The 16,413-nt window shown below is 37.6% G+C and overlaps 1 protein-coding gene across 2 annotated transcripts; it reads right to left on the bottom strand.

Annotated features, from left to right (window-relative positions):
* Positions 1–238: 238 nt before the first annotated feature.
* Positions 239–5,954, bottom strand: LOC119797261 (uncharacterized protein C18orf19 homolog A-like). 2 transcript variants are annotated; one of them, XM_038306260.1, is made up of 4 exons: positions 5,827–5,954; positions 2,197–2,671; positions 1,888–1,999; positions 239–1,174 (listed from the first exon to the last, which is right to left on the bottom strand). In XM_038306260.1, exons 2-4 carry the CDS (start codon positions 2,610–2,612, stop codon positions 896–898), a joined length of 807 nt encoding a protein of 268 aa, XP_038162188.1. In that variant the 5' UTR covers positions 2,613–2,671; positions 5,827–5,954; the 3' UTR covers positions 239–895. The 2 variants fall into 2 exon arrangements, with proteins under 2 accessions (XP_038162188.1, XP_038162189.1); XM_038306261.1 differs by having other exon boundaries at positions 5,831–5,952.
* Positions 5,955–16,413: the final 10,459 nt, after the last annotated feature.

Genomic DNA, 16,413 nt, shown 5'->3' with positions numbered 1-16,413 from the left:
CAATGATTATCAGAAAATCAAAACAAAATATAATTTTTGTACCTTCTAGAATCTTTCTAGTTTTTATATTCTATCTCTCAAAAGTGCAAATCAATACATTTTCCTCCAATTTGTGCCTTCTTAATCTCTGTAATTATCTCTTCATATCTGAAACATTCTGATAAACATCCCCTTCTATATTTGCTGGTCAGAACCATTTGCCAAAGATTGCCCAAGCATGATTATCTCATGCAAACTCTTCCATTTTCACTTTTAATTGATCATGTAAATAGTTCTTTCCAACTCATGACTTAGTCGACCCATTACCTATTGCAAAAACCACAAACAATGTGATATATTGGATTTGGCTATCAGAGAAAAATTCATTAGAATAACAATTTCCTGCTAAACAGTTAAAGACACAATGTGAAATCTCCAGCCTTAAGAAAGGCTTCAAACTGACATTAATGACCACCTTCAAGTTTTATTTCCTGATCAGAAGGAAGAATTATCACAGCTTCGTCTCCTTAGCCATGTTTATCTGGTGCAGTGTAAAACCCAGGCTTCCTAAGTGTTCAATTAAAACTGACAATTGCTTTGCAGCCAAGAAACAGCTCAGTCCAGATCAAGTCTAGAATCCTGCCAAGGCGATGGAGCCTTCTGCAGCTAAGCTGCTTTCTGCTCTACATTTGCAGTGCATTGTAGAAGGGTTCAGACAACTGGGGGGCAGATTTGACACGTAAATAGACACCAGGCGATAACAGAGGCGTGTCAAGACGGGGGATAGTGCAAAGTCTCACACCTCCAGTCAAAGAAATAAGTGTCATCCGCCCACACTCATCAATTTGACTAAATAAAATCTTTACTGGACACTTTACCAGCAGGCGCCACGCTTGCTTATGCGTAAACCTGCTAATCACTTTTCTTTTCGAAAAAATGCTTTTCCCTCCGAAACTCTGTCTTTGGTTTCCTGCAGTTTCCCAGAAAGCTTGTCTTTAGTCTCCTCCATTTTCTCAGAGATACGTCCTTTTGTTTCCTCCATCTTTTCCGTGAACCTCTCCTTCGTTTCCTCCATTTTGTCCTGGAAGTACTCCTTAACTGGCGGGGGTGTGGACATGTAGCCATGCTTCCGGAGGTACTGGACAGACAGTGAGGTCCCGCCCAAAGTCACTGCATATCTAGCTGGGGTTGCAATCTGTGGATGATAAAAGCTGAGGGTCAAGTGCTGAAATACCTAAATTTAGAGATGGAGCTGATAAGAAATAATACAGGATCTTTTCTTGGATCAGACATCAGACTGAGGACACTGATCCGAACAGGATGGGCTCATGTGGGTGGATATCAGTATTCCTTATTTTACTTCGAAAGATTAAGCTGTAAGCTAAAAAAAAAAAAAATTATAAATTATACAAATAGATTCGAGGGCAGTCCCTCATACTAAGCATGCTTGTACCGATAGTGGAAAGGGAAAAAAAAACTCCCTTTTAACAGGAAGAAACCTCCAGCAGAACCAGGCTCAGTGTGAGCGGCCATCTGCTGAGGCCGACTGGGGTTCAAGGAGACAGAAGCAGACATAGAAAAAGCAAGTGTAAAAGACGACGCAATCCTGGAAACGCACACAAAAATAGCTAAGAAAAGTTATGTTGTGCAGCAGTTCTGTGGCAGCTAACTGTCCACTGACAGCAGGCGTTCATGACTATGTTCATGTTTAAAACCTAAAACATCTAAGATTTTTAAGTGAATGATTATAGTCAAAAAGTATCTCTGCTTCTGTCTCCTTGAAAAAACTTTGAAAAATTATTTTGGGAAAGAAAACAGATAAACCCCTTTTTTTTCCGCTACCTGCCTTTATCCCACATTAAGTTCAGACTGAATGATTTGTTCCCCAAACCCGAGTGTTTAAACTACCTTGTACATGGCATAGGCAGTCAGTGCATAGCCACTGGAGGAATCTCTCAAAAGGCCGACCAGTGATTCTGGTAAACCGATCATCTCCAAGAACGGCACCACATTCACACCACTGTGGGACAAATTCAAACAAAAAAACAAGACCTTCATTAAAACTTTAAGAAAAGAAAAATCACAAAATGCCAAAAACAGGAAGTGATCTATTCAGTCACAAACTTGTAAAAAAAAAACAAAAACAAAAAAACATAATTTAACATACAGAATCTGGAAAAATCTCTTTTGTATCAAATATTAATGAACAGAACTCACTGCATGGCAGCATAATAGAAGGTTCCAAACCAGACGGAGGACGTTGCCAGATGGACGGGTATCATCACCTTCCCATACTGCTTAAAGGTCTTCTTAAACCTCTGGAAAAGGCTGATGGACTTGTCCTGCAGCGGGTCCACATCTACACACTCAGCCTCCTCTTTCGAGGTGTTCGGTGATGGAGTTGTAGACGCAGGATACACCCTGTCATCACGTGGAGACTCCTTAGGCTGATCTGCTACTTTGCAGGAAGCTGAAGCAGAGACCCATCGTTGGCCAACAGGCTGTAGCAGCGACAGACGGAGAATACAGAACCTGGGCGCCAGTTGATGTTCAAGAACAGCTGCACCCACTGAGCATGAGCGCACAGCCACCATCCGCCACAGTGTCCCGTGAGTAAGGATGTGCTGCATCATCTTCCTCAACCTTAACTTCAAGTCTTTTCCCCCCCGCTGCCTTGATGTTCAATCACAGACTGTAGGGAAATAAATATAAATAATCATCTTAACTTAGAAATAATACCCACTGGTCAGAGTCTGAAATAAACACTCGCCAAATGAGAAATTTTTCATTTGCCGAGTCAATGCCAGAGTCCTAGTGATGGGTCCAGCACCACAGATGCATAAGTGCATGCGTAGAGCCCATAGAGCAAAACATTGTATCGGTGCGCGTGTCGTTTTATGAAAGTCATGTGACTGATACAGGAGTTTTTTTCTAACTGACTGACTCAATAAACTGTCAACATGATTCATCTGCTAAAAAAAAATATGTCTCAAATTTTGCAGTTTATTATTACATTATCCAGAATTTTGGAGCAGCCTAAAAGAAACAGGAACTTTTCAGCCCTTGGGTGTTTTTATTTTAATTTTTTCGTTGCGTCATCCTTTTTCTCTCAGTTATCACTCAACGTATCCAATTTAAAGTTAATTTCAAATTGACTCTTAGTTTATTTAATGTTTTTACGGTATTAATTGTTTTGAAATTATATAAGAGCCTAGTCCACAAGCATCCTGATTCACATTTTCCCCTGAATTTTCACCTTATGAGATATATTATTTATTGGCTGCATATAAAAATATCAAAGATATTTTTAATTTAAACATGTATATGAAATATTATAACCTATTATAACTTAAATCTTATCATAGTACTAGGTCATCAAATCAATTCAGTTTAGTGTTTCAGATAAGCTGCTTGTAGTGTATTTAAAGGTCCAGCAGGTGTCAGTATCCTGTGAGACAGTATCAATGCAGTTTGGCAACGCGTCCACACGCTTTAAGATGCCTCATTAAATTACAGAGCACCATTCGCCACAAGATGAGTAAATGTTTGGACCACAGTTGGGCTTCAGTAACATCCTACGTCTTTTATTTTGGCGAGTCTCCCCTCTGTCCTTTTGTTCCTCTGCGGTCTGTTCGTCACGCCAACAGACAGACACGCATACACAGAGAACACCAACAAAACCAAGTCATTTAACAACTCACTGATGTGGTATAAGGTTGGAAGAAGCAAGCCTTCTAAAAGAAAACCTCCGGATGAGGAGGGGCAGTGAGGATCTATAGCCCCCAGAGCCTGAAAATTACTTTAGAAATATATTTTGGGGGAGGTTATCAGTTAATTACTATTATGTTGTGCTAATCATTATTCAGATTAATATGCCGCTTTCATTTTCCACCTTCTGTCTTCCTAGCTATAGTTTCAGCCAGGAAAACATATTTTTAGGATGGAAAACCTTTCCAGGGAAAAGTCTTGTAAGGTTACCTACGCAGCTTAATATATTCCTAACTCAGCAACGCATACATATGCAAAATGTTTGCTTTGACCATTTCGTTTTCTGCAACAAAATAAGCAGTTTTAAGAACCCCCTTTATTACGTAGTGAATGTCAAATTTTTTTATTTGCAAGAGATTTTTTTTTTAATGACAATGCCAAGCTAATGAGCTGCTCAGTGTGCAGCAAAAAAAGATTGGACGCAATTTGTCGCTGGCTGTCAGTATAGGGAACTAGAGCTCGTTAGTGATCACAAACGCAGTAGACGCAACATTGGCTGGATGTCCATGTCTCAGGCTCAATCGAAACAACCCATGCCACAGCAACTGAGTGTTCTGATTGCTATATAAACACTAACACAAGATGAAAATATTGTTTTGCACTTTCCAGGCCGTTGGAAAAAAGGCTACACTTTATTTTAAATGGCAATACAACACATCTTTTTGAACGGTTTTATTTATGGCCACTAAATCAAATAAGTATTTTTTTTTACAAAGTTTAACTTGTCTCTATATAAATAGTTTTCTATTTATGTATATAAAAGTTATAGAGCTTAATGGACTGAAAGAACTTAATTTAAAATCCTCCACATTACTTATTTGTATTACTTTAGGAGCTCTCTTAGGCCAAGAGATTGCTGTAGATATCTTAATTTCTGCAATTCAGTGAAGTAAAGTAGATAAAAACAGTCTTGGTTGTCTCACATCCACATTAATTAATCTTTTAAAGATTTTATACATTGCGTCAATTAATCTGTGACTGTATGGAGAAAATCTAGTTGACAGAAGCTATGATAGCATTACCAAATTAAGTTAGTCATTTAAGTGTAGCTAAACTAATATTCAAAGAACTCATTTTATGACATTTAATAGCTCATAAGTTACAAGGAGTCTCCCAGTATTCAGCACAAATTCAGGACATACATTGCTCAACATGACTGATATATTGCAACACAGCAATAGCATTACAGAAAAAAAGAAAATAGTAACACCATTATATTGGAGGAATGTCCATGGAAGAGGATTCTGGCCACTGAAAAAGTTTTTTAGTTTTTTAAATACTTCAGTTTAGTATGAGAAAAAAATTCAGAATTCTGACTTTTTTCCTCAGAATTCTGCCAGCTAACAAACACGATAGCATTAAGCATTAGCCATGTCTGTTTTAGAGACTAAACTAGCTCTCTTGTTTTGATTACCACCTGCTCTTCCGTTAATGCAATGGCATCATCAGACATGTAAAAAGTCGCCTAATTCCGTCATTTTTCACAAATATGTTACTGGCCCTCACAAACAACTCACTTCTTTGTCAGTGAAGCTGGGTGCTCCCACATCCCTTCCTTCATGGTGCCCATCTACATTAAGATCCACAATTCTGAGATTAAAATAAAAATTCTAAGAAAAAAAGTCAGAATTCTGACTTTTTCTTCATATTAAACTGAAATATTTAAAAATCAGTTTACTTTTTTTTTTCCAGTGTGCCCTAATCCTTTCTTTAAGAAGCTATGTGTGAAAGTTTGAAAATAGTGTATAGCTGTTGTATTCAGTCATGCTAAGCTAGCTGACATTGGGCATGCTGGAGGACAAAAACCACGGATCTAGTTTCCTTAGTTAAAAATAGCTCAACCAAAAAAATCCAGGGGAACGGAGAATGTTAATATCCTAAGCAAGACTTAACATCCTCGCTAAAATGAGAAGGAAACGGAGGTTAGGAAAGGCCACGTTCTGAACAGTAGCCAACTTTGCTATTGAAACTAGTTAGCTTTGAGCTAAAGGCGCTGTGAAGCTGGCTCTCTGTGAAATAAGCTGTAATTAGCTCTGTGGGGAAGTATTCTACAGCTAAAGAAGGTAAACCTGAACTTACGCACTGTTTTGGGTCAACTTTAAACACAGCGGACTCTTGCGGGCCATCAAATGTTCCAGAAGCACATTGAGCAGCAGACACCAAGGAGAGCAGCATATCCCTGAGCGTCCAGCCCCCAACCTAGCATTGCTACCTGGGAATTGTAGTTTATAAAGTGATGAATTGTTGAGGATACATCCAGAGTGAAAACTACATTTCCCAGCATCTAAAGTTTTTAGAGAGGGTGAAGGTTCATCTGGCATGTTTACAGCAAAATGTTAGGTTTGCACAATTTTTGATTAACTTTATTCGAACAGGAACAATAACAAGATAATTTTTAGGGCTTAAAACTTTTGGTTCAAAAGCTACTTTCTAGGATTTCTCCAAGATATACTTATATCGTTCATCTTCAATGTACAAATGTTTGGAAAAATAAAATAAAACATTAAAAAATATATAATATAAAAAAATAATGAAAGGGATCCATCGATCACTTGAAAAATTAAGTAGAAAACTTAATTTATTTTTCATTCTTGTTAGAACACCTTAAATGATTTTTCAAATATAGTACACAGTGGTTTAGATTTAACATACTTAAAATTATGAATGTTATATTTATAATTAATAGTCATGTTATTAACAAGGAATTCAAACCTTCTTCATCACGGATACTCTCATAAAATATTCTGGGTGGACAAAATAACATGAAGAGGAGGGTATAAAAAGATTGCCTTAAGTTGTCTTAAAACAATAAAACAGATGTTCTGTTGTTTCCCTTTGTGGTTGATTACATCAACCAATTAAGGATAAATACTTAATTATAGGAAATGTACCTATTTTTTTTTTATAGAGGTCAAGGAAGGCATCAACATTTTTGTTCTCAACGGCAATTGGGTTTTCTTTCTATATGTAATTTTAGTTTTAATAATTTAATTATAACTTTTATTAATTTGTAATTTTTCAGTTTAACTTTGTGAAGAAGTTATTCCATTTTCTATGAGGCAAATCTAAATTAGCATAGGTGTCAAGTAATGAAGTACAAATACTTTGTTACTGTACTTAAGTACACTTTTTAGGTATCTATACTTTACTCTATTACTTGTTTTTCTTCCTACTTCTGACTTCTATTCATTACATTTTCACAAAAGCATCTGTACTTTCTATTCCTTACATTTTTAAAACAAACGTTACTCATTACTCTTGGCTTCAGTTCAATGTTTATAATAATTTATTTCACGTCATGTGCGCCATCCAATGCAGATCATTGGCTCCATCCACATCTAGTGAAAACTACTGTGATTGGATGAGTCATAAAACGCAAACACTCAATTAGCTAAAGGAAATCAAGCAAGCAGGTGTTCTTCAAACTGCAAAACGTGAATTGGCTATGGTATCAGTATCGGCGAAGTACTGACAAATAGGGCATAGATAACACTTTGAGAGCCAAAAGTTTATTTTACTATTGTCACCCATTCCAGGAAGGCAATAAAAAGTTCTGCTGGATTCACTTTGTATTAGTCTTTTTCATGCTTCACAGAGGTAGGCAGCAGCTTGACAAAGCCTCCAACACCTAAACAAATTTGCAATCATTTCCAGATCGCAGCATTTTATTTCAGCTGATAACAAAAATCTAATTTGTTAGTAGGTATATCACAGCTTACCTTTTTGCAAAAGAAAGTCCTGTCTACCATTAGCAGCAGTATTGTTAGCTAAATAGATGATACCATTAGACATCTGCCAGTTCTTCTGCATGCAGTTATTAGAACACAAGATATTTCAAAGGAAGGACATGAAAGTAGGGCAGCGACGTGATCGACAATTATCTGAGGCCCAAAGAATTTGTTTTGAATTCTGTATTCAAAATAATACCAACCTGTGTTGCTAGCAGAGATGGGAAGTAACGAAGTACAAATACTTTGTTACTGTACTCAAGTAGATTTTTCTGATATTTTTACTTTACTTTACTACTTATTTTTATGGTGACGTTTTACTTCTACTCCTTACATTTTTACACAACTATCTGTACTTTCTACTCCTTACATTTTAAAAAATTGGCTTGTTACTTTAGTTTTGAATCATTTCAATGGAGTTACCGTAATTTTTTTTCACGTCATCAATACCAAATTCAATCTAATTGGATGGGAATCTACGTTGCATTTGACGCACCACTACAAGACGAATCGACAGATTCGGCGGTATTCATTCGTGGCAAATCATTGCAGCTTGGTGGCGGTGGCGTTAGCATAGTAGCATGGACGACGAGATGATTGAAAATGAACACAACGGAGATCTAGTCCTATTGGCAGACATCCATTTAAAATGTAGGCAACGGCATGAAAAAAGTGGTTTCTACTTTTACTTTTATACTTTAAGTAAATTTACAAGCCTGTACTTTGTTACTTTTACTTGAGTAAAGAAGTTTAATCAGTACTTCCACTTTTACCAGAGTATTTTTTAACACAAGTATCTGTACTTTTACTCAAGTACGGAAAGTGAGTACTTTTGCCATCTCTGGTTGCTAGGGTAGTTGATATATTTGCTTTTGAAATTTAATGTTAGACTTTATGGTTAACAAGGTCTAAATTTGACAGAGCAGTTAATATTGAGTATCTGGGAAGCATGATGATGCATTGGAGAAAAAAAAAAAAGCTAGCTTTTTTATTTTCATTAGCCAAACTTCTTAAGTGAGTTTCACAATGAGCAGGCGTACTTTACTGTTATACTCAATGTTTAAATAACAGGAATAAAATTAAGTAGGAGAATAATCATATAATATTGAGTTTGTAAATCAATATTATGACGCAATGCATGTTATAACCATGTTATCTGACACACAAGTGTGTAGAGGTTAAATAGTTTACTTATACTTAATCATTACTGATTAAAGATTGTTTGACAGATCATGCACCTATAGGGCTATTATCAGTAATGAAAAATTGATTGTGAAGATGAGTAATTATGTCATGCTCTTCAGTTAAACCATACTGACTTTAATTAATTACTTTAACATGGTACATACACAATATTTCCAAGGTAACAAGATTGCATTTTCTGTCCTGCAAAATAAAAAATCATGTTGATAAAGAATTTTATCACCATGACCCTCAACTCCTTAGATGATCTTGAGATTTATTTATTTTTTATTTCAAGTTGTGAGACAGATTCTAAGGAATTTGATGATTCTACAACAGTAAGGCCCATTTTGGCTACTAAACATGGCAGTTGTATTTACTTTACAAGACAAAGTTAAAAATAACTGCCTTCGTCCGTCTGTACAGAAATAATAGCAGAAAGTGTAGTAATCTAAACAAGGCAATTAGGGATGTCCTCAACCCATCTTTGAAATTGGTTTAAAATCAGCCAAAACACAAAAATAGGAATATATTGGCCTACATCTAAAATCTCCAATATAAGCATGCTGATAGAAACACCCTGCTTCTGTTTAAAGTTTATGTACCCCATTTATAAATGGGCTGGAAGTTTGTTGTTGACCATTGTTGTCTGCTTGAGTCACTTCACATGATCGGGTCTTTTAAAACATTCCTTTCAATTAAAGGAGTAATAAGAGCATATATAAATCATTCATATTTATATAATGAATTTATTATCTCAGGATCAGTATCAACAAATACTAAGACAGTATCGAAATTTACTAGTTGTACTATGACATCCCTAAAACTAAAAAATATAATATCATAATGAGGTTAAACTCCTTTTAATTACCTGTATTCGTTCCCCAGTTGACTGCTAGAAAAATAAAAGGCTGAACAATGGTGGTTTGTCTATAAAAAATAAATATATATATACATTTTAAAACATCCATCCATCCATCCATCCATCCATCCATCCATCCATCCATCCATCCATCCATCCATCCATCCATCCATCCATCCATCCATCCATCCATCCATCCCTCTTTATCCCAGCTGGGGTTAGGGTGGTGGTGCCTATATCCAGCTGTCTACAAGGCAGGCCGGTCCATCGCATGGCAACACAGAGATGAACAACCATTCACATACACACTCACACCTAAGAAGAATTTAGAGAAACCAATTACAGTGACAGCAGTGCTGCCCACTGCACCACTGAGCAGCCCCACTATCTAAAACATTCTGGACAATAACAAGCTGACTAATAATGCCATGTTTCTAATATCTTTCTCCATATTAAATACCATTTTGTTCTCAAGAAGAGCTGCTGATCATAAAGCACCCTAGATGTCTGCCACTCTTCTGCAGCAGCACCGCACGTCTACCAACAGCTTGTAAGGTAGTTGCATGTTGCCTCACTAGATGTCAGCATAACCCTGCAATCAGACAGTTTTCGATTTGTTGCATTTTGTCAAGCCTGGATGATCTTGGATTCATAGACATACATATAAGAGTAGACCCCGCACAGACAGCTTTCACCTATGGGCGCTGACAGGATTTGGTGGCACCATCCTGGGGCGGGCAACAGCTCCACTCTGTTTAATGTATTAAGGAGAAACACCAATATTAACCAACTTTAAATCGCTGAACATTGAACTAATTTTGAAGGGTTCTTTTTTTTTTTTTTTTTGCTAAAAACAACAAATGTTTCAGTTTATTTAAATATTCTTGGTGGAGTTAGTAGAACAGAATATTACAATAGGATGGATGTATGTTTTACAGCCATTCATCCATTTTTATAATTTATTTATTATTATATACACAAACACATTTATACAGATATGCACAAATATATATATACCGGTACACATATCTCTTACCATACATGTGGGCATCCTTCTTTTGTTCTGCTTAAACCATCTGGTTAGGGCAGCAGGTCAACCACTCCAAGATGGTCTACTTTTATACAGGGACAGATTTAGGAAATCTGGGGCCCTAGGCAAAGACGGGCACAGGGCCCTCTTAATCGAGAAGGAAACACATAAAACAGACCCATTATACAGAGACTGAAATTTTAATAGAATACACAAACATTATTTACTAAATTTTCACTGTCCTTAATGATACATTAGGATAATAACAATTCATGATATCTTCAATCACATTTTGGAAAGTCATAATGCCTTTTGAGATATCTCAAATGACGTCACCCAATTTGTAATTTGAAGTGTCAAACATTCGGAAATATAATCAAGATATCTCAAAGTTAATTTTGACTGGTTAAACTATATTTTTTTATATTTGAATTATGAAATAGCCCCCTAGTGCTGTCGCTGAGCTGTCCAAACTGTTGCCTGCAGAATTTTGGTTGGTTGCAATGGCCCTGGCTTTTCTTCACAAAGTTACTTCAAAATGTCCTAATATAGAAAGAATTCAGCAGTAGGGGATGTGCAGAGTACAAGAATTTAATGAAATCCAAGGCTGGTTGAGAACTGTGTCAAAATGGAAGTTGTTTTGAAGCTGGATATTCAAGCTCTGCTAAGGCCCCGTCCACACGAAGTCAAACCCTGGCCTAAACGCACAAATTTTTCACCAAACCAGCCTCTCATCCATACGAAGCCGGCGTTTCGGGGGTCAGTAAACAATCTTTTTTTATTAAGCCTTCAGAGTGGAAAGATTTTGAAACGCCGTTTTCGCGTTTCCATCTTTAAGCTCTAACCGCATTTTTTTTTTTTTACACGCATACGTCATAGCGTCGCCTCTAAACACGCATGCGCGACACAGTATCACAACAACAATGGCGCCGTACTGTGTTGAATGGTTGCTGCTCATGCTACTCACCCTGCTGTCGGGCTTACAACAGAATCTTCTTCTTCTGGAATATCTCCAGGAAGAACAGAGCAATATAGACGACATAGTTCATCACCTCAATTTGACTGAACCACAAAAATGGACCCGCAGGGCAAACATGTATAAATATTAGTGCGCATGCCCAACATTTCGTCGCCTATTTTTGCTTTGGCACCACAGCGCCACTTACAGGCCTGGCATACTTTTTGCAGCGTTTTCATGCATTCGTGTGGACGATCACATTTATTTTACGTCTCCGTCTTAAGACAAACGTTCTGGAAAATATTAGCGTTTCATGTTCGTTTTGACTTTGTGTGGACGGGGCCTAAGTTAGCAGCACCTATTTCACGGTCGATCCGATTCAGGGGCTCAGACTTCGGAGGTTCTCTGATTCTCACTCTTCTGAAAGAACCAACGGCGGTTCTTTTAGGGACTGTCGATAAATTTCCGAACCAACCACTCTTGTTGGTCATAAAATAAGGAAATAAGTCCTTGTCTTATGACCAACTGAAACAAATGATAAAACCTGCTACTAGATCACATAAATGAAGCACACCCATTTTAATTCTGTTTTGTTAAATTTTAGAATTATCTCTGCTTGTTCACCTTCTCTGCTCATCTTGTCTCTTGGCCACTGTTGCCAACTTCCCAGCAAGACAAGTCGCTATTGGCTGACCTAAAAGGTGGTAGATGGCATCATCATTAATTTGCATGTTTCATATCATCCAGTATTGATTGATAGACTTTACTGATCTCACATTGGAGAAATTTACTCATTGCATCAGCTCAAATAGTCAAAGAAGAAGAAGAAGGTGCCAAAGGAAGAAAAATGTGCATGGGATATATACAGTATACTGTATACACAGCTTTATTTTTATTTATTTATTTTTTACAGTAGGATAGTTATACAAGGTTTTACAGGGGTATTTATATAGATGGATATTTATATTTATATATATACTGTATGTGCACCAGGTGTCAAATATAGAGAAACAGAGTATCAAATAGTAAATTGCACATTATACTTTGCACAAGTTGTTGTGGTTGTAGTGTCGCTTTGTAGAGACTGGTTGCAGCAGGGATGATTGACCTGTTTTTACAAACAGGGTGTAAAAGGAAAAGAAACAAGTAAATAAATTACATATAATTCAGCTATTTAATTCAACAATCCATGCCAGCTAGTGACAGTAATTCACCATTAATCCTGGCATACACTGTGCGATTTATTTGCCCTTTTAGGGCCAATTTTCCAGGCATGCGACAATGTTTTGATCAAGCCGACTTTCAGCCTGATCATGCATCATGTAGTCTACATGGGGTAACGAGGGGTGATCAGCTTCTCACTACCACCTTCTAAAGAGGAATCTTGAGGTCGGGAAAATATCAAACATGTTTGAAATTCTGTTGGCCGTCATGGGCATGCACAAACAAGGATGCTTCTGCTTTTTCCTCTCAGATGAAAATACAGAAGCATGGCGGGAGTGTAATGGAGTTCTTTCTGTAAAATTAAGAGACCGTAGTAGCCATATTTTTTTTTGTCCAAAAACGTTGCCTTTTTTTTTTAGGGCTTTCAGCACAACAAAATTGCACAAATTGCCAAGGCAGCGCGTTTCACTCTAGTGAGCTTCATATTCTGGATAGATGTACAGTGTGAGCAGGTAGATCGCATCAGAGCCTTGGGTCGCACAGTGTGTGAGAACATACATCATGAGCTGTGAACTTTTAAACCCTGCTGTTACTTCGTACAGTGTGAGCTGTAGCTGTGTGCAACAATTGAAAATATCGCACTATGTATGCCCGGCTTTAGTTGTTTGCCTGACGTGTCAGGAACCAATCGTGTACAACAGACTGTCTTTTGTGATTGGCTGTGGTTATTCATTGATTTCTCTCTGTAGCAGGGAGCATTTATTTTAGTTTCACCTCTTGACCTTCGATTTCACTGCTTGTTAAGCAGCGTTGCAAAGATCTCCTACTGCACCTTTAATTCACCATTAGTTGTTTTCAAACCAATGAAAAATACTTCATGAAAAAGAAGAAAGCATTGCCGAGAAAGAAGGAGCAGCAAGGGGAAAATTTTAAATAAGTACCAGTTCATTTTTATTTAAAAAAATGTTTTATAAATCATTTTATAACCTTGAGGAAATTAGTAACAGCTTTAAACATGTGCAGGGCGTACTATTTCCAATCTGGATTAGAATTTTAAAGGTTCTCTCTCTCTCTCTGCTCCAGTACAGCACGCAGGCATCCTGACCTGCATGAATCATGACAGCAGACACGATAGAGGAGAGCAAGAGGCAGATAGCGAATTTACTTGCTCTAGAGAGCAGAGTTTGGTACTTTTATATGTTGTTGCCAAGGTCCTCAGTAACAGAAAAAAAGTTACATTTGGCAGCAGGAGTTCTTTTGAAATAAAAGTGCTAAAGGGTCTGAAGAGTCACTAAATATAGCCACAAAAGCATTAAGTTTGCTACACTACTCGGTGCCGCTTTTGTGAAATCTGATCCAATGTGGTGGACACTGAAAGGGTCTTATAACAGAGAACATAAAAGTAGCAAAATAGAAAAAAAAAGGAAAATCGTTTACTTCCATTGTCCCTCCTCTTGTCTGGCATCCATCTTCTATGATGCAGTTTTGGGTGGTGGAGGCGGGCCTCAACATAGGCGTGAATCAACTTTGAACCACACCCTGATCTGCTGTCTGCACTAAAGGGTTACTTGAGGCAGTTGATGGATGGGTTTAGCTCTGGAATTTAACTTGGGTGATCAGGTGGCAGGCAGACTGAAACAGAGGTAACAACAATGAATGATGATTGATTTAACAATATTTTAAAGGGCTTGATTAAAAAATAATAATCTACATGTACTGAATGAGAATATGTTCTTGATCCTGTGAGGGACATTATTTTGTCACCACCATTCCAAACTTCTACGCCTCCTTCCAATTCTACAGTGACCAACCACTCATATAAAAATGACTCATTATAAGTCAAAGTAAAACAACACAGAGCTACAGCGGACTGCTGAACAACACAGAGAGCAGCATTTAAAGAACAAGGCTTTTGTTTAATCCTTCTAGCCTTGTTATTTAATACTTATCTTCCAAACTTACTTTTTAGGTCTCTGCTTTGTACGTGTAAAGAATCCTTGCAAGTTCACCAAGCACTCTAGTCAATTTTTCTTATTCACCCCAGATTAAGCTGGTAGTATTATGGTAAAAACAGACATCTTGCAAAACTCTAACACTCTTGGAAACAAACAAACAAAAAAAACCCTCAAGTATAAATTTCCCAGCAATGTGGAAAGCAATTAACAACCGAAAGGTGAAGGCAATATAAATGTCTTTATAATGTGGTATCCTGGAGAGAATGATTGGCATTTCCAATTGTGTTGCTTCTGTACTGTTTTGCTGTGGGCTTCAAGATAAATAAAAGCAGGCTGTTAGAGCTGCTAGGTAATTACCATCAAAAGGAAATTAACCTGGTCGATACTAGCTGTTTATATAATGGAAAAATGTCCTTTTTCTCTACTGTTTTCTTCCGCACTTGTCAATTCTTGGGTGCTCCATTGATCTTTTTTATATTGTAGCCAGAAAATATCAAGATACAGAAGGTGTTTCTAATGAGGAACACTTAACTGTGGCCTGAGCACCAGCGGCATGTATCCAGACAGTTAAGTGCAAAATGGCATAATTACTCAGGGACCAGTTAGAACCAATTTAGGAAAATACTAACCTTTATTGTCATTATCAGTGGTATAGCAACATTGAAAAAAGGTTGGTGATAAGTTAACAACAGTAAACAATAAAAGATGGCTATGCAAAAGGCCAGCCACCCCAATTTCAGCCTGCTTCAATTTCTGAAGAGGGATTTTATTTCAGGTTATATTGCATGTCAAGATAACTCAGTAAGCTGGGGTCAGAGACCGCCAGGCTGAAACTGTTTGCACACACAGTAGGAATATAATAAAGGTTAAAGATTCCTTTGCACACACAGTAGGAATATCCTAAATGTTAGAGGTAACTGTCATCTCCTCCTCCATGCAGCTCCCATTTGCCTTTCATTTACCGTTTTCTCTGAAGTTCTTCTATTCACAAATTAATACCCCTTTTACACTAGCAGAAAAATACCTTGGAACAGTAGGCTTATAGTGGCAGTGGGAGAGCTAAGTGATACGTGACCACCCGTGTCAAACTCCTCGGCACATGCGTTAAAATCGCCTCGGCTCTGATCGGCATGACCAGGGAACACCAGACTCCGGTCAACCTGCTAATTTACAGGATACCACTGAGGGCAACTTAAGGACGTCAACTCACGTCTGAGCTAGCAAGCTGAAACAACTCTGCTTATATTTGATAAACATGGCACAGCACAGGTAGAAGGTTTCACAGAGATAAAAGCGGTAAACAACTCAGCACACTTACTACGCCCTTCCTTCCATACATAATGTTCTCCATTGTTTACTTTCCATATTTCTGTCAAACTGATGACATCATCAATGCTAACTCAGTGTGATGGTGTCACCAAAGAAGTACCACAGACAGTGGACAAAGGCAAAACAGCTTTTATACCTGGCGTTTTTTGCACAGGGGAAGGTAGCGAAATGCAGATTTATAGCCAGTCATTTCTTGTTTGAAAAACCAAGGTGAAAATGCTAATTTCAGTGGCAAAGAGGCTGAAAGTTATTGTGGAGGATTTTTGTGCTTTTCTTCAAAAGACCCGCCTTGCTAATAAAACGCAAAAAAATACAGTAATCAGGTGTCTGGGTGGGAGTTATTTAAAGTGGAGCATTTAGATGGAGCCTGGCAAGGGTCTTGGATGGTCTATAAATCTTCATACTCAAACCAGGTCACCACCAAGTCATTGTGTGATCATTGTATGTGCTTTGAGTGA

This window comes from Cyprinodon tularosa, unplaced genomic scaffold (genome assembly GCF_016077235.1).
Source record: "Cyprinodon tularosa strain WSP-4 unplaced genomic scaffold, ASM1607723v1 ctg577, whole genome shotgun sequence".
Taxonomy (NCBI): Eukaryota; Metazoa; Chordata; class Actinopteri; order Cyprinodontiformes; family Cyprinodontidae; genus Cyprinodon; species Cyprinodon tularosa.
Note: the sequence above shows the minus strand (reverse complement) of the source record. Positions and strands in the feature narration are given on the sequence as shown.